The 23363-nt window shown below is 38.5% G+C and overlaps 2 protein-coding genes across 3 annotated transcripts; one reads left to right on the top strand and one right to left on the bottom strand.

The window, feature by feature from the left end:
* Nucleotides 1-1331: 1331 nt before the first annotated feature.
* On the bottom strand, nucleotides 1332-20189 carry LOC102237469 (WAS/WASL-interacting protein family member 2). Of its 2 annotated transcripts, none has more exons than XM_023334499.1 (8): nucleotides 19238-20189; nucleotides 12292-12431; nucleotides 11062-11194; nucleotides 9989-10123; nucleotides 8684-9355; nucleotides 7260-7499; nucleotides 3971-4072; nucleotides 1332-2501 (listed from the first exon to the last, which is right to left on the bottom strand). In XM_023334499.1, the coding sequence occupies exons 2-8, from the start codon at nucleotides 12346-12348 to the stop codon at nucleotides 2461-2463; spliced, it is 1380 nt and encodes a 459-aa protein (XP_023190267.1). In that variant the 5' UTR covers nucleotides 12349-12431; nucleotides 19238-20189; the 3' UTR covers nucleotides 1332-2460. The 2 variants fall into 2 exon arrangements, with proteins under 2 accessions (XP_023190267.1, XP_023190266.1); XM_023334498.1 differs by having other exon boundaries at nucleotides 1332-2504.
* Nucleotides 20190-20382: 193 nt separating this feature from the next.
* mrpl21 (mitochondrial ribosomal protein L21) lies at nucleotides 20383-23363 on the top strand. Its single transcript, XM_023334081.1, has one exon. It carries the CDS (start codon nucleotides 20603-20605, stop codon nucleotides 21191-21193), a length of 591 nt encoding a protein of 196 aa, XP_023189849.1. The 5' UTR covers nucleotides 20383-20602; the 3' UTR covers nucleotides 21194-23363.

Below are 23363 nucleotides of genomic sequence, written 5' to 3' on the forward strand. Positions count from 1 at the left end.
GATCACTCGTGTGTCAGAGGTGAGTTTACATCCAGTAAAGAAAGTGCAGGTTCAATAACGTCACCGCCGTCCATCACTCGTCTATTACCTGATGGATCTTTAGGAATCATACAAAAAAATAAAAACAACTGGCTGGTGAAAAACTGACATGCATAAGAGCATCATTCACCCCAGCGACTGAAGCAGGTGGTCAGACTGGAGCTCACTCACCGCTGGAGAAACTTTCCTATATCACAAAAACGCATTACATCACAAAAATAGATCAGTAATTAGGATTATCATTCTTTAGTGTAAATATACAATATTTATTGCATTTTCAAATACACTTGTTTCCTATTTTGTTTCTGGCCGTCACCTGAAAAGACTAAATAAACTGTAAAAGCCACAAAGTACCAAAGAGAAGTGAAGTCAGCCTGGCGTAAGGCAAAGAGCAGCAAGAAACGGTGCTTCTGTGAGAAATCACCAACTAACCTCATCCTCCGCCTCCATTTTAGCAATTAATCTATGAGAGCAATTAGTGTTTTAAAGTGAAGTTTAGCACATCATAAAAAAGTAAAATAGCACTGATTTAAACAGTTTTCTGGCACTTAGTGTTCAACGTTTTATTAGCTGCTACCATTTACAACTACAAACCGTTTCTTGCATAGAAAATAAAAATCATGTTTCTGTGGAAAAAGAAAATAATGAATAGCTTTTAGGTTTACCTCCTGAAAGATTTCTGATATATATTTATATATCTGACTATTTCCTGTAAACTCCAACAAACTAGGAAAATCTGCAGCTAAGGGGATTTTCCACCAAACCAGTTTCAGTTCTGAATCTAGATCTAAAAGTAAATCTTTTAAAACTACAACTTAATAAAAAACGATGTTTCATTGCCCATAAGGAGGTAAATTAGCACTGTAGATAAGTCTGATGCCTCAGGTTCGTCAGATTTACTGTCGCCAGCCAGGGAACTTACAAATGCACTGCAAAAAAACAAAATTTTACCAAATTTGAGCTAAACTAGATTTCTGGTCTAGTTTCTAGTGCAAATATCTTCTCATGCTCCAATTAAGAAAAACTTACTTAAGTTATTTTTCAGCAAAATATATGAGCTTGTTTTAAAGTAACTAATTCCTTAATATTGATGATAAAGTTCTAGTTCCACTGGCAGATTACTTCACATATACGTGAAATTTGCCAGTGGAACTGGAACTTTTTAAAATCAATATAAAACAAGCTCATGTGTCTTTCTGAAAAGTTAGTGTTAGTTATTTCTAGTGCAAATATCTTAGCACACTTGAAATAAGACAAAACTGAACTTACAAGTGACTTTTCAGCAAGAAAGGTTCTGTCTTATTTCAAGTGTACCAAGATATTTGCACTAGAAATAAGGAAAATACTTGGTAAGATTTAGTTTTTTTGCAGTACTCTTGGGCCTGGTGTTAATAAATCTATTTAATCAGGATGTAAATTCTGTTGGCAGCTCAGACAGAAAAAAAGATAAAATCTCTGGGATCGTTGTCAATAAAGTGCCTCAGATATTTTACAGTTGGAGCCGGTTCTCTGTGGAAAAAAACAACAAACTGGATTGTAATAGAACCAGTAAAGAACTGGAACTACTTTGGTGGAAAATCCCAAATAAATCCTCTAACCTGTTTCGGGTTCATGCTCGACTAAACAGTGACGATCCGGTCACTGTAACATCACTGAACAAGCTTATAATGTTACACAAACGTAACTGAATAAGAAATATTTTATCTCTAAAGTGCATAAATCAGCATCATGCACAGTGTTGGTTTTAGCGGTTAAGGTGAAGTGCAAAAATCGCCTGACGATGGAAATATGAACATTCAGAAAGAAGGAAAAGTGGAAAAAAGGAATGCATTCCCTCTCCAAATGTAAAAAGTTGACAGCATCAAGATGCAAAAATCTATTTTACATACAGAGGAAAAATAATGTGACTCAAAAAGCTTTTGGCATGCAGAAAAAAAATAAAAAATTGGCTGCAAAGGAACACCGTTACCTGGCAACGGGAACGGCGATTAACCAAAAACCTAAACAACAACCCCACATCTGTGGCGCAAAGAGCTTCTCAGAAACATTTAACAACATAGTTTCCATTTATAAAGTTGATTTCCCCCCAAAAAGACATAATAATGACACCCAATAAAAAAAAATAGAAGCCAAGTTAAGAATTGAGAAAAATCATAATAGTTGTCATTAAAAGAATAATTCAGAGTTCTGGTCCTGATATGTCGTGTTGTGTCCCATCGTTGGAGGAGGTGGAGCTGAGCAGAGTCGGTGGTTTTGTTCTCTGATGCGGTGTCAAAACTTTACGTTGTTTGTGCCGCGGTGCGTCGGGCTGGCTTAGCGTCGTTTCGTATGTAGTGTGTCTAAGATTCGCGTGTCTCTCCACCGCCCCCTGCTGGCTCATTATGTCTTCTGACACAGTTAAAGTCCTGAGTGGAAACTGGTTCACCTCCCCACAGGTGGTGCTGGAGGAGCTCCTCTCAACACTACTGGGGACAGAAAAACAGAAACAACCGTTACCCATCCATCCATCCATCCATCCATCCATGACTTCCCCGTTGATGGGCTGGTTACCTTAGCAACACAGATGATACACAGTTCTACAATACGACGGCTGCGTTTTCATTGCAAATGTGAGAAAAGTTTTGTTTACATTCTGCTAATGTATAAAAATATATATTTTTTGCAATTGCAGTGTTTTTATTGAAGAAATTAAATTAAAATCACACGTGAATAAACTTGTTCATGCTTTAAGTCGTTTAAAATAATGGCAGTGCTTGATGTAAACAGTTACATGAGATAAAATCATAATTCAGCAGCTGCGCTAGCGTCATCCAATCAGAAAAGACGTTGGTGTTTTATTCAGGCGCTGTAGCAGCTACGTATGCAGCATCTTGGGGAAATTGTAGTCGGCCATTTTACAAAAGAGCTATGAGTTCAACAGCTTTTAATGGACTGTGCGATGTTGTGAGAGCTCTGGAGGAGCTAGCTGCGCATTGTTAAAACCCCCCCAAAAAACCATCATCCTCCTACTACTTCCTGTTGTCTTCTTTGTTGTTTCAGCCAGTAGTAACATCTGGCTGTCGATAATGTGACTCGTGCGATGCAAAAAATGTTTGAATACAGCTAAAAAAAAAATAACCTCATCCTACCGTAAACTTGGTGCGTTTCCAAAAAGCAAATTTATTTTCATATTTTCAATTTGCCCAATTTTATGGTTAATGCAAATGCAGCTAATGTCACTCTGAACCCATTCAAGCAACGAACAAACGCTTGAAACTAATTTATGTGTAGGGTGCCAAAACTTTCTTCAGCTGAACAGAAACAAAACTGAAGTTATTATCTTTGGACCAAAAGAGGAACGATCCAGAGTCAACGCCAAGCCTTAAGTTATTACAGGTAGAAACCAGCGATCAGGCCCGAAATCTGGTTATGGACTCGAACCTGAACCTTCAGAGCCACTTAAAGACGGTTACAAAGTCAGACTTCTATCACCCAAAGAACAATTCCAGGATTATACATATATAAATAAAACAGGAAGAGGAAAAGCACAACATATTATCAATAATTGCATAGTTCAATCCAGAGGAATGTGCAACTGAGCAGGATAATACATAATATTAGATTTAATAAAAGGACTGATATTTACTTTATTATTATTATGTATTTCAGGATTAGGTCTGGCAGCACAATCCTTGTATCAGATCTCAGTGGGGATTTGTTTTGGTGCTGAAATCTAAAATGAAAATGTTTTTATGTTTTCTCTCCACCAGCAGGGGGCACCATCTCCATTTTGGCTCAAAAGTTCTTGACCTGCTTAATGCAGTTCCTGTTTTGTGTCTGTCAATCTTTACCTTTTGAGTTTCAGTGTGTTTTATTTATTTACCAGCTCTTCTTGCTGCTGCTGCACTATAAATGTTAAACTGTAATAACTGAACCGTGAGTGCAGACGTACCCCTGTCAGATTTGCTGGGGTAAACCCGGTTGAAGGGCCTGAACTCCTCAGGAGGTGGAAGATCTTCAATGGGGTGAAAGTTGAACTTTGACTCAAAATCATCTGAGGGAAGAAAAAAATATGATAAAGGAAAATTAGATCAACAGGCTGATGATTAGATTGTTGCAATAGATTATTCCGTTGTTGCAAAAACAACGGAGGAAAACAAATGAATGACGGTGTAGTTCGCTTTACAGGAACTTTACATGATAGACATAGACATGATAGGAACTCTACTTTGTTTACTTAGAAAGTCCAGTTCGTTTGAAGAGGTGTGAACGCAAAATCATTGACCAAAAATTGGTCCGCCAAAAAATCTAGGTCTGGGTTCAGTTGAAGTGAACTCTGGTGTGGCTTGAATGCATATATGAATGGCAAGCAAACTGTAGACCGCTTCAAAACCAGGAAGTGAACTATAGAGCAGGGCATTGTGGGTAAATGCAACCTAAATAAATGTGAGAGTTTAAAGCTAAGGGGAGAAACGGCTCTTTGTCTTTTACCAAAGATCTAAAGAGAAATCCTACAACCATTAAAATCTGATGCTGCTCCATTTTTGTTAACATTGTGTGTAGAAGAAAGTTGTGCTCAGGTTCTTCAGAGGTTTTTGTGTTGTTTCCTTCAGTAGTTCTTGATGCAGCGCCCCCACATGAGAAGAGGGGTAAAGAGGTTTTTCAAAGGGTCTGCATTGTTTTACACAGTGCAGTGTGAGAGCGAACCACAGCAGCTGGGAATGTGACAAATGTTGCAACTTTAATGCCAAATTGAACTGAGTCTACCAGACTATCAGGTGTGAAAACACCCTAAGTTCAATAAGTATTTAGTGTTTCTTGTCCTTTAAGTGAGCTGGTCTCTGATGCATGCTGCTCGTAAAGGGAAGAGTTTAATTCAGATTAACTCCTTATAAGCGTGTGAACACATGCTAGTACTCTAAGAACTGTTGCTGTACTCCTGATTTGTGCAGAACAGCAGGAAACAAAAGCCTTGTTTGCATAGCTGGAGAAGGACATTTGACTATCCACGACTGTTCACCGCTGACAGCTTCAACACATCAAGATCAAACAAAACAGTTCACCAGCAGAATAACTGGTTCCATTTAGGAGACTCACATGGACCAGTAACAGCGAGTAATGAGATGATAATAAATCAAGCTCTGAATCTGAAACAAGAACCGGCTGTTTTCTGATTCAGAGCTTTTTTTTTTACGGTTTTGTTGACTCTAGTGGCCTTTATTTGAAAGTAGTTCGACAGGAAAGAGGGTAATGAGAGAGAGGGAAGAGATGCAGTCTCCAGACCGGGAATCGAACTTGCGACCACCGTCACGAGGACTAAGGCTGCAATACGTGGGTCATGCTTTGCCCCTGCGCCACCACAGCACCGTCATTTAGAGCTTTGAAACTGATCTCAAAAATAGTACAGCAAACTACAGAGAATAAAAGTCTGCAGGCTACTGTCTTATAGTGAGTTTATAAAAACTTTACCAGGAAAAAGACAGACATAATAGACATGTCTATCAGGTCTATAGACATAGACATGTCTATAGACCTGATAGACATGTCTATTATAGACATGATAGACATCTATTATGTCTATGATAGATGTCTATCACTGACATCTATCATAGATGTCTATGATAAGACATACACTATGTCAATAACATAGACAATGTCTATGACATAGTCTATGTCTATGACATGATAGACATACAGTACAGACCAAAAGTTTGGACACACCTTCTCATTGAATTCAATGAGAAAGTGTGTCCAAACTTTTGGTCTGTATTGAGTATAGACCAAAAGTTTGGACACACAGTTGTGTCCAAACTTTTGGTCTGTACTGTATGTCATGGCGGCCTCCAGGCTCAACTTCCGGCCCCAGCAAGCTAAGCTTTCTTCGTTTATTTATTATAGTTTTTTTATACACCAGTAACAGTCGTAGCAAAAACGGGTCAGAAACTGTTTGGTGAAACTGTTGGAAACACAGCTGGTCAGTATGTGAACAAAAACAAATGAATTAAAAGACACCAACAGGTCCAGTGTCTATTTTTTATTCAGTGCAAACAATCTAATTAGGAGAAAATAACCGAAGTGCAAAAACCTGATATTTATTTTAATTGTATAGTTTATGTTTTTTTAATGATTTTTTAAGACTTTATCGTTGGTGTTTAGGTATTGTTAAAATTCTCTTCCAATAACACATCATTACTGAGTCATATTTTCAACTTTAAAAAAATGTTATTCAAAAAACACAATGGGTCGTTGGATGACCGTCCCAGCAACTCTTAGCTAGTTTTCTGGGGGAAACCTTGGTTATGAAATACCGTATTTTCCGCACTATAAGGCGCACCTAAAAACCTTCAATTTCCTCAAAAGCCGAGAGTGCGCCTTATAATCCGGTGCGCCTTATATATGGACCAATATTGAGCCACAACAGGTCTTGCAACTACGGTAAGCAGCCGCCGACTTCATTTTCCCCCGTAGAAGAAGAAGCGCGAGGTGCACATTGGGTTTTGGGTAAAGACCCCAAAATGGCTCCTATTAAGAGACACGCTTACGACGCAGAGTTTAAGCTCAAGGCTTCACGCAGTAGAACACGGGAACAGAGCAGCAGCGAGAGAATTTAACATGAATGAATCAATGGTGCAGAAGTGGATCTATATTGTGATTGCACTAACGTTTGATTTACCGTAACAGTATCAGACTGTTTTTTACGTGTTTATTGAATCCAGGAAACGTTCCCCTCCACTATATGTTATACCTTGCTGTTGTTAAAAGATAAACTGTGTCACCAAAATACCACGTCACTGGCTTTACCTCAGGGAAAATAATCAAACAGCTGTTTATTCGTTTTGGGAATGAACGGAGTTTTCAGAACACTGGTTTGTAATTTATTAATAAAGTTTGACTGACCTATCAGACTGTTTTGTTGACATTCCCTTTAGCGCAGTTCCATCTAATGGATGCATAACGTAACCCGAGCCTCTACTGTAGCGTCTATTCTATGCGCCTTATAATGCGGTGCACCTTATATATGAAAAAAGTTTTAAAATAGACCATTCATTGAAGGTGCGCCTTATAGTGCGGAAAATACGGTACTTAAATCATGATGCAGCTATGTTTCGTTCTAGATGTCATTTTATAAAGGACACTTATGTTACTTTACCCATAACATTACATAATACTTACTAAATGAACAGACAAAGTAGATTAAATTAAGGTAATAATTTGTGCCGCTAGGTGGCGTTTGTACTCACCCATGATGGATTTGGAGGAGGGACCGGTGGAGTGGCCATTCCTGAAAGGTGGAGGAGGAGGAGGAGGTCCGGCCGGGGTCCGGGAGGATGAGGAAGATGAGACTGGTGAAGGCGAGGGGGGCGGCGGGGGTTTCACCCGGCCGTGTTGTTCTGAAACTCCAGTACTATGCCCGCGGTACGGGGGCGGCGGAGGAGCGTCTCTTCCACCATTACGAGAATTGGAAGGAGGCAACTGAGGGGCTGAGGTGAAAACACAAATTTAGCTATTAGAAAGGAGCTGATGAAACTCAAATAAGTTCATAGTTTAGCTAAAAAACATGTTACTATATGATAAAATACAATAAACCAGAAACATTTCGGAAAAGACACACAAAAAAAATAATCAGAAGATTGGTTGCTTATCAACATGCGTAGCCTAGCAACATGTGAGGTTAAGATAACAGTTGAGAGACCACACATGTTTAACTTTAAAAATCAAAGCCTTTAACAATACTAGACTAATTTGAAGTCAAAATATAATTGGGCTTGTACAGTTTGTAAGTAATTTTAGGGTAGTTTTCCTTTTCAAAACAGTCTGAAAGCCACAATTCAGATCTTTTCACCCACTTACATAGATATTAGAAAACGTACATCTGATCTTTTCCCCCCAATCACATCTACCTCAACAAAAGCTTAATCAGTCTCTGTCCTCTTCTGCTCTCCTGTCAGAGATTTGACCAATTAACTTAAATGATTGACTTAACTGCACATTTGCATGTTTGAGTTTCTTTTTACAGCAGTAACAGCAAGAAAGGGCTAAAGGACTATTTGGTAAAACGGATGGAAGCGCAGTTGGTCAGTATGTGAAAAAGAAATAATAAAAAAAAAAGACTCCAGGTTTATTGACTGTGACAACTTCCTGTTTTTCACGCCAACAGGTCACAGATTTAGGATTAAAAAAATTCTGAACACTTAAATTAGGATGAAATAACTAAAATGCAAAAACTTTATAATTATTTTAATTGCTTTGTTTTTTATGTTGACCTTTTTTTAAGACTATAGTTGTTGTTTAGGTATTGTTAATCTCTTCCAACAACACATAACTACAGAGTCGTAGTCAACTTTCCTGTCAACTTTAAACATTTCCTTAAGGTTTTGTTGGCTCAAGACGCCTTTAATTCGGTTGTCAGACAGGAAGGCGGGTTATGAGAGAGAGGGAAGACATGTGGCAAAGGTCATCAGGCCAGGACTTGACCCTGCGACAGGAATATCGAGGACTAAGGCCTTCATACATCGGCCGCGGTTTTCCCTTGTGCCACCGCCGCGCCTCAATTTTAAACACTTTTTAACTCAAAAACACGACGGGCCGGTGGATGACTGCACTGACACCTGTTAGTTTTCTGGGAACCCTTGTGCACCCGTAGTAAATATACTTGACTTGCTACCTGTTTTGCGTCCAGGTGGTTCTCTGGCTGGCGGTGGCGGTCTGCTGACCTGCTGGGAGGAAGAAGGCGGCACCGGAGGCGGTGGCGGGGCGTGGTTACGACCTTGGCCGCCGCCACCGCTGCCTCCTGAGGTCCGTTTGTTGCGTAGCGAGTTTTTTCTCTGAGGAAGCTCCGGAGCCCCACCACCGTCTACCTGCGACGGCCCGTTGGCGGTGCCGCTCGGCCTGTAGGGCGGAGGAGGCGGTGGCATCGACGAGCCGCTGCTTGGCGGTTTGCTGGAGGAATGATTAGACTTGACGTTGCTGCTTGAGGAAGAGGAGGAGGAGGAGGAAGAGCCTCTGGTGGGTGTTGGAGGAAGAACTTTGTCTCTACTGTAGGACGGACCTTTCTGGTTCGGGGTGGGAGGAGCGTTGCCACGGCTACCTTTGCTGAAGGGGGGAGGAGGCGGAGGAGCAGAGGTGCTGTGCTTCATCCCCCCGCTGGAAGAATTGTTGCCGGGGGGGCGGCTGATGTCCGGCAGCGAGGGGCGGTGGGACCGCTGGTGGTCCGATGAAGACGGCTTGTTGGCCGGGGTGGGCGAGGTGGAGCGACCGCCGGGGGGGCGAGGAGCTGCGGGTCGTGACCCCGGGGGTCGAAGGGCAGATCTGCCGACTGAACCAACAGCTGAACCGTCTGGAGGACAGAGAGGAAAGGTAGAGTTCATGAAATGGAGGGATGCACTTTTTCACTACCAATACTGAGGTTTAACACTGCACAGAAAAAACACCAAATCTTGCCAAGTAATTTATTTTACTAATAAATTAGTAAATTATTATTAGTAAAATAATTTACTTTAGTAAATTATCACTAAGTATCTTTAGTCCAGTTTATACTGTTAATATTTTAGTGCACTTGAAATAAGACAAAACTAACTTAAAGGTACTAAAACATAGGAGCTTTTTTTCAACTGAATTTATTTATATTGATGAAGATACCAATTCTATTGGGATTAGTATTTTACTTGTAACATGGAAAATTGTCTTGCTATAAGTGAAATAATCTGCCAGTGGAACTATTTTTGCTGAAAAGTTACTTGTCAGTCTGTACAGAGCTGTATCAAACTCTATAATCCAGCAGAATATTGGTAAATTACAGACTCTCATACATAAATCAGCTCTGAAAATATTAAACGAACTCCTTCAGTTGTTTTAGTTTAAAGTTGTAACAGAGCATGAAGACATTCAACGTGATCTTTAGCTTTAATTTACACAGATTATCTGGGAAAACTCTGCGGCCTGCATAGAAAACATCAGAAATGACTTTTACCTCCGACTGGACGTAATTTTGGAACGCCTCCTTGGAAAAGCGCTCCCATTCCAACCGGGCCTCCACCTCCAAAACCGCCTCCGCCTCCGCCACCGCCTCCGCCTCCACCTCCACCTCCTCCGCCTCCTCCAGGTTCTGGTAAAAAGAAGCAGTAAAACCCATTAAAGCTGGCCAGTATTCACTGAAAGTATTCATACGAATATCAAACTCTATGATGAATATTTGCAGGTGAACAAAAACATTCAGTCAGTGTTTCCATGCATTTTGGATGACGAGATCACGAGTGGACGGCATCAGATCAGGAATGTAAGGATGCATTCAGATCCAAATTAGCCAGCCACATTTGTTTATTAGTATTCTGTTTGCATATCCAGGAAGCTTTATTGCCGGGAAGACTGTGCAGTGGAGTGCTTGTTTGGCCAAATGTGGAGCAAAGGGACCTTTAAAATGCAAGTTTCTCCTCATGTATCGAACATAAAGTGCTCCACTCTTAAGCTGCTTTGGTTCTGGATTGATTGTGGAAACTTCACATGGGTTTGTTGTTTCAGGAATCTTCGCAGGTTTATGACAGAACCGTTTTGTGAAAGAGACGTTTGACACCTTCCACCCTAATCAGATAATTATCTTTAAATCCTGCGAGATCTACTGTCCTGCAAATTTTATTTGATTCAGGTATGCAGGATCAGGAATCCATTTTAGGCTACGTTCACATACAAATGAAAACCCAAATTCTGCTTTTTCAGAACAGTCTGAACGACCCAATTCCAATCTGGTTTGAACAGAGAATTTAGCTAAACAGAAAGAGAAACCAATGCACTTGGCTACATTTACATTTTCAGGGTTGACATCTTATTTAGTAGAGATTATTAAAGTAGTTCAGGTAGTTAAATTAGTCTTTTTTAAAAAGGGTAAAAAATAACAGATGACAGGATGGCTTAAGCTAAATGCTAATTTCCACACAGAACAGATCACAACTGATCAGTCAGCAAGCATGTGGAGAAATTTTAACATCGTTAGTAAATAGGTAAATGGAGTTTAAAGGGTTTTAACTATGCAGTCTCACAGCTACTCACTGTCCAGTACTGGAGCGCTGCGGTCATTGACTTCAGCGACCTTCTTCAGCTTGGCTCCTTTGCAGATGTCTGACAGCAGGGCTCCACGGCCTTTCGTCTCAGACGAATTCAGCTTCGGAGGCGTGGTGTTGGCCTGAGGAACATGTTAAAATTCACATTTTACATGATTTCAGAGTTTCATTTGGGTCTCTACAGCTTCTACAAACAGCCCAGCTGGTCTCTGGCAATAAGTTCATATCTTTAGGTGTCTGAGAAACCCATCAAAAACCTCCTAACTGTTAATCACATTTCACAAGTACTGCGCTGTTACCTAGCAACCCAAGCTGAGCTCCAGCACGTTTGGTCAGCTGGTTTTACTGTGCAGCACTGTACAATGGCTGCTGAAAAGGACGACAGTTTTGTTGTAGACTTACCATCCAGAAACTGCTTCCTGTATTACTGTTGGTTGTGCAGGAGGCTCTACTTCTGCTTTTGAAAGATGCATTGTTGTATAATTTGCTGCATTTGTTTGCAGCCATTTTCACAAGCGAGTGTAAACATTAAGTTAGGGGGCGTGGCCAGAAGTAGCTTATTTGGATTTAAAGTGACATGACGCCCTAACACAGGGGTGGGCACTCCTGGTCTCGAGGGCCGGTGTCCTGCAACTCTTAGATGTCTCCCTGGTTCAACACACCTGAATCCAACAGCTGAATCTCCTCCTAAGTGCAGTCAAGTTCTCCAGAGTCCTGTTAACGACCTCATTATTTGACTCAGGTGTGTTGAAGTAGAGATGCATCTAAAAGTTGCAGGACACCGGCCCTCGAGGACCAGGAGTGCCCACCCCTGCCCTAACATATCTGAAAATAGGCAGAACTGACCAGATTTCAATCTCATTATCCAAGAACGACTTTGTGCAAAAAAGCAATAAACATGTTCAAGGTAGCATAATAGGTCAGCCTTAACAGTCATAATATCATATTTCTGTTTCCTTCATTGTTTCCTTGAGCGACCATTCAGGTCTCGTCGATCTGAATGGATACAAATGGGCAACTTTTTGTTTTTTCAGACTTCAAAAAATATCATATTTCCTTTTTCTTTTCCTGATAAGAGACTAAACCAAGCGCATTTCTGAAAAACATTCCTTTAATGATTGACTGCAAGTGTGTTGTCATAGCAGAACCAGCCATAAATTCACTTTGATTGCAAGCTAGCAGTAAAAAAAAAGAAAAAATGTTAGCTCCAGTCACTCACCTGACTAAAGGTTGGGGGAGGTGGGGGTCCAGGTGGAGGGGGAGGAGGAATCGGCATCCTGTCCCTTTACTGGGAACACTCTCTGGGGGTCAAAGGCCAATGGAGTTACTGTCTTCTTAATGACAGCATACACCGATTCTCTGGGAAACAAAAAAAATACATGTTTAAACTTAAAGTTAAAGTTTAGATAATTATTCAACCCTGAAGCTGCGTTTTCCATTTCAGCAAATGTTGTTTTGCATTTGCTGAAATGGAAATCTCTTTTCAAATGCTTATAAAATGGCATTTATAATCAACCAATCACATCGCAGTAACTCAATGCGTTTAGCCGCCCAGGCGTGGTGAAGACACCATCTTGAAGTTTAAAGCGGGACAAAACAGGGATTTAAACCTGCAGTATGCAACTTTTATAAATAATGATTTTTTTTAAACACATTTGTTAAAAATGTCACCATGACATAACAGAATAATATGAGATAATATGTCAAAAGATCAATTTCCTCCACCTCCTCCCTGAGCTACTATAGCCATCTGACGAAATGCACCTCTCCCGACCAAAACCAGAGCCAGGCGCAAGGTCTTAGTGCTGTCAATCATCCTCATGTACTGGTTAATAAATTTGCTAATGGTGGAGAAACAATGGACCATTACAGGAAATCCGTTTATTTGTCATCAGTGCTAACTAGTCTTAGCATTCATAACATGCTATGCTAGCAGCAGCGTAGCAGAGAGCAATATGGAGGGAGGAGAGGGTGATTGACAGCACCAAGAACCATCTCCTGGCTCTGACTGGTTGTTTCTAGATGGCAGAGGAGCTTTACTCAGATTATCTGTTTCGTACCGTCACGACGTGGTGACAGTTTAAAAAAATATGTAAAGAAATGTTTATAAAAGTTACCGGTACTTTAAATAACTGAGCGTAGCATTTTAGAAACCAAAGATGTTCTGGGGTTTACATGCAATCATCTACAGGTTACAACAGGTGGTCACAAAAATAAAATAAAACAGAGCATAAGTAGAGGGGGCAAAAAAATCTTTCCGATGTCAAAAGTCAGACGTGAATGAACAGATCCTCAAGAGTAGCCTAAAATAGTTATGCTGTAAACAATTACAAAAGTCCAAACTAACAATCAGAAAAGAGCAAAAATGGATTTAAAGGGGCGGCATCACATATTTTCCCGGCAAGCCGTGCTTGCAGTAGCATAAAACTGCGTTCATTTGTTTACATTTGATTGTAAACAAACAGAGTGGATAACACAGGAACAACTACACCACTGTTTACTTTCCTGTTAATGTTACCCAGCACCCTGTATTCCCATATTTTATTCCATCCAATTCAAAGTCAATTCCAAGTAAAACAACATGGTTTGTTTGCACCTGCAAATTTGCTCACAACATGTTTATCTGTGTGCAGGTATTGCAACACGTCACTGAACTAACACTGTAACCGGAGAGCAGCTTAGATGGCAGAAATGTGACAAATATATCAGTACTCTGGAAGAAACGCTCCCATTTTTTCTAAATAAGAAACAAGTTTACACTGACACCAAACGTCAAGCAATCTCCTCAAAACTATCAAAATAATGTTGAATAGTTAAAAAACCAAACAGATAATGTTCTCTGCAAAACATCATATTCTGAGCATAAATATCCAGCTCAAAATGCGACCAATAAAAGCACATTTCTTAGTCAAAATTTAATCAAAATTCAACAATTTGTTCCTGTTAGATTATATTTGTGCTGCAGTGAAAAATTTATCTGTAGTCACATTATACACATTATTACGACAGTGTATAAGGGCCAGTGAAAATTTAAAAAAAAGTTAATTTCTGCCAAAATACGTTCTCAGAACAATCTCAGAAAACAGAGATTAAAAAAACACCAGGAAATTTATAAGTCTCAAAAGTTTAAAATTTTCACTTTTTAAAAAAAGTTAAAAAAAAAAACAAAAGAAAAAGAAAAATGTGGACATTTCTGATATTAATCTCAAAAAGTCTGAGTTCCAGAAAATGTTCAACTTTTCAAACTCAGCAATGTTTCTTTTCTAGAACATTCCTGAGATTTATCTCAAAATTTCTGAAATTCTTCCAGAATTTTTTTCACTTTTCAAACTCAGGAATTTAAAATATTTTATAGAAAAATTCTATAGATTTTAGGCAGAAATGTCCTCCTTTTTAATTTTCCATCTGCAGTGGCCCTCATCTACCATCGTACATTATACATAAACATTCAAAGTAGCATTAATGCTAAGCTAAGCCTGTTTTACGTGTACTCTTTCATTATCTTATGGAAACTGAATGCGTTTGTGACGAGTCAAATCACTTCCTGGTGCTCTTCTTTCACATTTTCTAGTCAGTGGGAACCGACCGTCATTCCAACCCCCAGGATAATAAAGCGTCTCTGTGATGGGACTGCAAAGCATTTTCGCTCCTGCTTTTCATACCACAAAAATAAAGTCATGATTCTCGCCCCACCAGCTTTACTTCCACACAAAACACAAGAGACAGACGTGAAGCAGAGTTTAGGTAACCGTGTCGCCATGGAAAAGGAAATTTATGAAAACCACAAAATTAGATTGTGGGTCATCACATAAACAAAGATGATGCATATAAAATGTTGCATTCAAATTTCTCAACGATTACCAAATGAAGACACTGGAAATAATCAACCCTGTTGTATTATTTTAAAGATTAAGGCCAAACTATCTATCTATTATTTATCTATTTTTTTATTATAAATTCTTGTTATTTGACTTGTTTTAGTCTCAGCATTATGGAAGAGGATTAGGGCCACTGGAGGAAAAAAAAAATTAAAAATCTGACTGATCTAGAAATTCTGATTTAAAAAAAGTCATAATTCAGACAGAGATTAAAACCAGAGTTCGTAGATTGAAGTCAGATTCTAGGAACACTGAAGTCAAATGGTAATTATGAGAAAAGAAATTATAATTCTGAGGAATTGAGACATTAATTCAGGATTATTACTTTAATCTCAGAATTTTTATTTTAAAAAGTCATCATTTTAAGTCAGAAATTGGAGATTAAAGTCAGAAAAACTAGCAAACATGCTAAAAAAATAATAAAAACTAACTAAGTCAAAATAAAACTAAAACTAAACTAAATTAAAATCCCAAAACTATTCCAACCCTGTGGTGGTGATTTAGATGCTACTTTAAATATAAACATTCAGACTCAATGAAAGTATCTAGCAGCGTGATGGTGCAACATGTCTGAGGTCACTGGATCTCCCCAAACCAGTTTAGGCCTTAAACTGGTTTATGCCTGCAGCGCTGGTCCCTCCCTCACCCTGATGGAGCGTGGCTGTGGGGTTTCTCCAAGAAACGCTGCAGGAATCTCACCAGTCAAGTCCAGGCGGTGTAAACGGAAAAGCACAGCAGCAGAAATGTCGGGGTCTGGGATGGGGGCATTTTACAAACCAACTCACTCAGAGGTGTGAAAGCACTGGATTAAGTGGATTAAGATCAACCCCCTTGATCATTTCACACTTTAGAAAAGCATCTGAGCTTTGAGTCTGGCTTCAGACTTTTGACGCACAGCATACGTTAAGTATGTTAAATTTAATGTGTGGAATATCTTTCCACTATCTTTCACTAAAGACCTGATTAGAGCTGAGAACAATAGGATTAACCGTGAACAACTGATTATTAAAATCATTGTAAACTAATTTAGTAATCAGTTAATTGTTAACTGGAGTGTACATACTTGGAATTTTCTGGAAAAACAAAATATTCAGAGCAGCAAAACTGTACAAAAATATTTTTAAAATTCCTCAGGTGGCATAAAAATGTTCATTATTTAAAAAAGGAACTTGGTTTATTTTAGTGATGCACAATATATCGGCATTAGCCGACATTAGTCACTTTTAACATATTGGTGTCAATCTGGTAAATAAAACCAGGCCGATATTAACAACAAATATTTGTTTTCATCTTGTTGCCATTCGTTTCTGGTCATTTTCTTTCTCAATTTGTCTAAACGGTACAGAAATATAAATATAATATTGGTAAATATAACAGCAGCATTAAAATCGGATATCAATTTTCATACCGGTGAATCCGTAGTTTATTTGCATCTTTTTTTATACAATATTATAATCTTTTTATAATATTGAAGAAAAAAAGGTAAAGTGGTTAATTGAGAAATCTGTAGAATGATCTTATTTCTTTAATTAAAATAATGATTAATCGTCAGAAAAATCGATTGTTTATTGTTGTAACAATAGCTACTCATCTTCTTTATGATAAGTCCACATCATAATAAAGCATTTATTACAAAAACAGTTACACACTTAACATGATATTAGAAAATAGCATATTACTAAATTAGTAGTTAGTTGCAGTCCTAGACTTGAATACATGTAGTTTCTCAAGATGTTTTTAATGGTGTAGGTAAAAACAAATTCCTGGATTTAGTTTATTTTTTTTTTCCAAATGTTTGAATTTTAAATAGTTCAGATGATGGTATTGAACGCAGCTCAATATCTATCACTACAGCTATATTATCACACCGCCAAGGTAAAATCATAGAGATAAGGAGTGAAGTGGAGTCACCAACTCGGAAACTGATTATTCAAATATTCTTTGATCGGCACCTTGATGCGATGCTTAACACCCAGTCAGGACATCCTCAGTTTAGACCGCAACGTAGGTCAGGATTGTCTGCATTTATCTAGTTCAGGAGTCTCTTTAAAACCTTCACTGTAGTTTGAAATAAAACTGGACAAAAATGATTAAGGAAAAATGCAAAAATGGAGCAATGTTTTAAATTTAATGGTAATTTTTTTTGTCTTAAGTTTTAGCACTTTTTCATTGGTGTTTTCATGCAAAATATTTCCACAAAGAATGTAAGAAAATGTATCTCATGAAGTAATTTTTTTTTCTGCCAATGATTTACAAATTATGTGTATATTTTTAGATAATTTTCTATGACCTTTAAATGTCTCATCTCTCTGAAGAAAATGCATAAAACCAAAACACAAAAACATAATTGTTCTATAATAAGATCCTCTAAACATATTTCCTTAAGTTTTGGTTCAAAGAGCCGTGTTGTTTTTGTGGCTCTAAAAGTTGTTTTATTTGGACCAAAGGCTACAAAAAAAGGAAGGAGGAAAATCAAAAACTGTTGATTATAAATAGCTACCATTTTACATGTTGATGTCACATACATGGCAACATAATCTTATCAATTACATGCCAAACAGCATAAGTAGAGATTTTGCTCCTTCAGTAACTGTATAGCAATTGACTTTTATTATATTTATCTGTATTTAATACTATTTGAGAAATAGCAGCATCAATTAAATAATCTACATACTTGGACTGAAGCAAGTGTGTTGGGTTCCTGATGATGCTAATAATTAGCATCATTAGGTATGATGCTAATGAATCTAATTAGCATCATACCTAAATTTACACTAATGGCTAATGGTGCGTTTGAATTTATAATGTCCAAATTATTTAACATATTTAACTGTAAAATCATCAGCAAAAATATTTTTTTGTACAACAGGGTATAAATTCAGGCTTTACATGGTTGGAAATAAGTGAGTATAATTTTTTATTACTTTAGAGCAGCACTACTCTTAACATATTTTACTCAACATAAAAAGTAGTTGTCCACAAATTTACTCAAATAAGAGTAAAAGAATATTCTGTTGAAAGGCTACTGAAGTACTAAGTGGCTGATCAAAACATCTCGTTTTATTTCTAAAATGCCAGACAGACTAAAAATAGCTATGTGCAAATAATTACAAAATAACCAATTTTAAGCAGAAGAAACACTTCTGCAAGTGTTTTTTTTTTTTTCAAGAGACAGCATATAAAATTAATACTTACAGTAGGTACTCATATACGCATAATATGAAGTGTCTAACTTGCATTATTTAGGCGTCATAAGACAGAAAACAAAATCAGAACAATAAAGAGGTCTCACTTTGTCATAAACTGTAGGTCTGCTTCTGGTGAAGTTTGATTAAAACAAGTTTGTTCTTCATCTAGTGAAGCTAATAGCAGTGGATAGAGTACCCAGAAATTTCACTCAAATATGAGTGACAATACCTCAGAAAAGTATGATCCACTCCATTTACTCAAATGTAACTCAATACATGTAACTAGTTAATAAACTCTGAAATCCAGCTATAGAGGAGGAAGTAGGATGCTTCTGTGATCAAGGAAATAAACTGAGCTACAGCGTTAAAAATTGTTTATTTAGGCCAAAACTAGACTGATTCCCCATGTTCAATATTAACATAATATAATAAAGGGCTCACATAAACCATTTTACTAATTTAAGGATTAACAATAACAGAGGTAGAAACTAAAAGTGATGAAGTAATTTCATAAATTAAATGTCTGCTTCTAAAAAAAATATGTTAGATAAACTGATTTAACATCAATCCACCATTTAACGTTTATAATCAACACAGGACATCATTTTAGAGTGCTGTTCATACCCAACAAGACACCGGATACTAAAGTAAAACACATACATGACCGGGGGGCAGTTACGATTTCAACACCACAGGTAAGATCTTTGGATGTGGTTGTTAAATCACTTTTTAAAAATTATTTTCATTTAACTTTTCTTCCACTATTGTTTTTTATTCATAAATGACTCGACAAGAAGAATGGCACTTAATTTTCCAGGACCGGGAATCGAACCAGGGACAGCTGCCTTGAGGACTGGTGCACACGTTCTACCACTGACCCACCTGATCCACCACAATGACGTATTTTATATGTGAACCTTTTACAGAATGTGACCTGCCGACTTAAGTTTTCCCGAATTAAAAAACACCGAGTTCCGGGCAAGCAGAAACGTGTAATCCGTGACAGAAACTTTAGTCAGGCCGAGACAGGTTGCGTAGCCGCTCCCAGACAACATACCTGGCCGAAACTCAGGAGGACTGAAGCCAAACGTTTACTCACCGGAACTTCGGTACTCTCGTTTGCCCAAACAACATGAATGGAAAGTGCTGGTGTGGCAGTCTCTCGTTGAAGCAGTATGGTAAAAATAAACAAACAAACAGAAAAAGAAACGGCTCGAGGAAGGCTGCTGGCAGGTCGCAGTAGTTTGGCTGAACGCCGCCGAAGAAATTCACAGGTTAGCCGGGGCTAATGTTAGCGACTAGCTGTTAGCATAGAGCTGTTTACTTCAAAGCTGACAGTGTCAACTCGGTTCGGCTACCTACAGTCACTGCCCGAGTAGGACACCTCTGCGTGTTGCCATATAAAACAAGCTACTGGGCCACTTTTCAATGTTTCTGGTTGTCACGGCAGACTTTACCCGCACTACTGACCCACAAGCAGAGCCATACTGTCCGCTGCTGTCGGTCCCTTCCTTCCCAGAAACCAGGAAGTGGGATGAACTGCGCAAAATGGAGGCTTTTCAGCGGAACCAGTGCCTTTAAAAAGAGTTACGACACTCTTTGAACTGGCCTTCACAGGGTCACGTGGTTCACCTTTTCTACAACACTGAGATAAGTATAAAATTTAAAATCTTAATGTAGAAGGTTTATTATTAAACATAACATTTAATTTCCCTTTGGGATTAATAAGGTATTTTTGAATTGCTCACCTATCAATTGAATTTTTTAAATTCTATTTTCATTAAAATCCCCCAAGCTAATGGTTGTTAAATGTTTTATTTATAATAAATTTGCTAAATCTTCTGGCTAACTGGTAGATTCATACTTGTAGATGTTATATTCACAAAGTTGGGTAATAATTTATTATGAAGTATTGCTACTCTTACTTGAGTAAAATTTCTGGATTCTCTACCCAATGTGAGTAACTTCGCTAAATGAAGAATGGGCATGTTTTAACCAAAAAATCACCAGATAGACAAACACCTGCAGTTTTTGTTAAAGTTTCATAAGTTTTTTTTTTTTAAAGAAATTGATTTGGGAAAAAATATTTTGCCAGATTTTTGTTACTTATATTAATGATTGTCATTTTGGCTTTTAAAATATCAACATTTCTACTTAACTTTATATTTTGGTCCATCTGATTATGTAATTTGTAAATGTTAAATACTTGATAATTTGATTTGTACTTTAGTAGTTTTTTTTTTTTACCAAATACTTTCTTGGATGGCTACATTTTACTTGTACTTGAGTAAAAATATGTTGAAATAGTGCTACTCTTTCTTCAGTATAAATTTAATTCCCTGTGATTATTGTTCAGGAACATGCTCCAGCCCGGTAGGTGGCGGTAGTGCGCCTTAAGTTGTTTGCCTTCTCCCATGTTATACAACAGCAAGAAGGAGAAGTCAAGAAGAAGAAGGAGAAGATAATGGCGGCGGTTAGCCGAGGTTTTGCTACCCTGTGGAGGACAAGCGGTGTGAGAGTACCGTTACACCCTCTGCTGTCTCTCTGTGCCGCCCGAACACAAAGCTCTGTAAGCGGCGACCCGCTGCCCCGGACCTCCCTGTCCAGGCCTCCGTGGTCGGAGCAAACTAGCTTCGTGTCAGCGGAGGAGGAGCGGCGCCGACATGCCGCCGTGGTGAGCAGCGTGAACGACCGGATCGAGAGGCGGGACTTCGGCCGACTGTTCGCCGTGGTGCACTTCGCAGCTCGCCAGTGGAAGGTCACCGACGAGGACTTGATCCTGGTGGAGAACCACATCGAGGCGGAGTGCGGAGACCGGATCTACTTGGAGAAAGTGCTGCTGGTAGGGGCGGAGGACTTTACTCTGGTCGGTAGGCCTCTGCTCGGGAAGGAGCTGGTCAGGATCAAAGCCACCGTGATTGAAAAGACCGAATCCTGCCCCAAAATGCACATGGTGTTCTGGAAAAGACACCGGTTCCAAAAGAAGAGGACCATCGTGCAGCCGCAGACTGTCCTGAGGATCAACAGTATCGAGCTGCACCCGCGGCTGTCTTGATTCAGACTGTTGACTTGTGAGGGAATCTGGTTTCGGACGTGCTGGATCTCTGAAACAGTTCAGTTCAAATTTTAGCAATGTATAAAATATTAAAGAGTTGTGCTTTCAGAAAACTGTATAGTGTCTGGATCTGTATTCCTGCTGTAAGTAAAGTTGAAAACGTATTTTTATTGGAGTCGGGATAAAGTTTTGTCATTGCATTCCTACGCTATTCTATTGCGCTCTGCTCAAATCTGGCTGTCAGCACAGGTTGGGCTTTCTGCCATTTGGTACTTTGATTTTTGTTTGTAAGAATTTAAACCTGATCAATCGGCTAACAGAAGTTGTGAACATGACGGCGATTTCCTGCACTGTTTCAGAATTGTAGTCTGTAGTTTTAGCAATAACAGCAGAGGAAGTGAACGTAAAATGTATTAAATTTCTTAATCTGGGATCCAAGTCCGAGTTTCGTGCCACAAACAAAGGTATGACAGTAAAATAATAATAAAAATCCTTATTTGTTTGTAAAGACAGCGGATGCGCGCGCAACATAACTGCAGCCGGACCAGACTTTTACTGTCGCTAGTTGTCATGGTTACCCGCATTTGCCTTGCTGTTTTAACGTCAGCTAGCATATTAGCATGCTATTGACCTGTTGCAACTTCGTCACTTAGGCCCTGTTTACCCGACAGTGACCCTTGAAAGCCATCAGTAGCCATGGATACTGGCTTTTATTGGCTTTTGGAAGAGCCAAGAGGGGGGAAAACAAATTAATGTTCCGTTAAACGTTTAACTGCTGCATAACGGACAAACGCTGGCAAAATTAAAATATTCAACGCCTCAGTAACCGCCATTCTGTTTGTGCTTTATTGGTCTGAACATCCGGGCAATAGTGACGTGATTTGCGATGAGTTTCATAACCGAGAGACCAAACCTTTTAAAAAAACAAGACCACATCTTTTTGTATGAAGCAAAGCGTAGTACAAAGGTTTGTGATAAAATGGTCAGAAGACAAAATATGTGAAACATAGGTTTTATTTTGAAAGCTATCTTAATCTTCTAGAAAACGACAAACAGCATTGAGGACTGAGTTTTTAAGGCACTGTTGAACTGTTTCTGCTCAGTGGTAACAGCTTTTCTTGAACTCAAGCACTGGAGAATAAAAAAACCAGCTTGTCCAACAGGCAAAAATTATGTAAATAAAAAAAAATACAGTGGTTTAATGTGCTAGCATGTTAGCAAAATGTCCTCTGGAGTCTAAATACTAACACATAGCAAAAAAGATCCCCCTGAATAAAGTGATTCTGCTTTAAAAAATAAATCTGGGTAACTGACCTACACAGATCCTGGTGGTTTGATTCATTCATTCATATGAGAAATTACAGCTACATCACTCAGTTACAGAATTTCATATTAATTCAAACATACTAGATGTTAATACTGTGTAAGTACCTCCTCGGCTCATAAAACCATCTTCTGTAAAGTTACTGGAGATAAAAACCAACAACTTTACAAAGTTATAAGTCTTCTTTTGCAACTTTCTGTTTAGGGAGTAGGCTTGCTAATGGTGGCATCATGCTGTTTAAAGTTACTGTCATCACAAATAAAAGAAAAGACTAGAATGATCGGTTTTTCCAGCTAAATGAAGCACACTGGCCAGAATCATAAAATAAAAAATAAATAAATAAATCAAGCAAATAAAGCAGTCTGATTTATTTACTTATTTTTTGTAGGAACAGGGTGTTATTTGTCATAGATCGAAAACAAGATGGATTTTGCATTTTTACTGTAACTGAAAAGTATCCAGTTTTCTAGATGTAAATTTATTCTGTTACAAAAACAAGATTTGGGTCAATTCCTTTCAAAACTCTTGCTATATTTATCAAAGTTTAATAAATAAAATAACTTTACCCTGATTAAAAATAAAAAGTTTAATAAATTTATATCATTGCTGAACTACAGTTCAGCAATGATATGGTGGCCAGAAAAAACTCAGTTGAAGAGCCACAAATGGCCCCCGACCCACACTTTGGACACACCTGGCTTAAACAGTTCTGCCCGACCTTCACCTGCTGCTGCAAACTGCCGATGTGTTGTAAAATTAGTTCATACTCCATGTTTTTGTTTTAAATTTTAAATCCCAGCCCACATGGACTGCAGTCAGATTTCCTGGAGGTAACGGATGAAAACA

This window comes from Xiphophorus maculatus, chromosome 5 (genome assembly GCF_002775205.1).
Source record: "Xiphophorus maculatus strain JP 163 A chromosome 5, X_maculatus-5.0-male, whole genome shotgun sequence".
In the NCBI taxonomy this organism is placed as follows: Eukaryota; Metazoa; Chordata; class Actinopteri; order Cyprinodontiformes; family Poeciliidae; genus Xiphophorus; species Xiphophorus maculatus.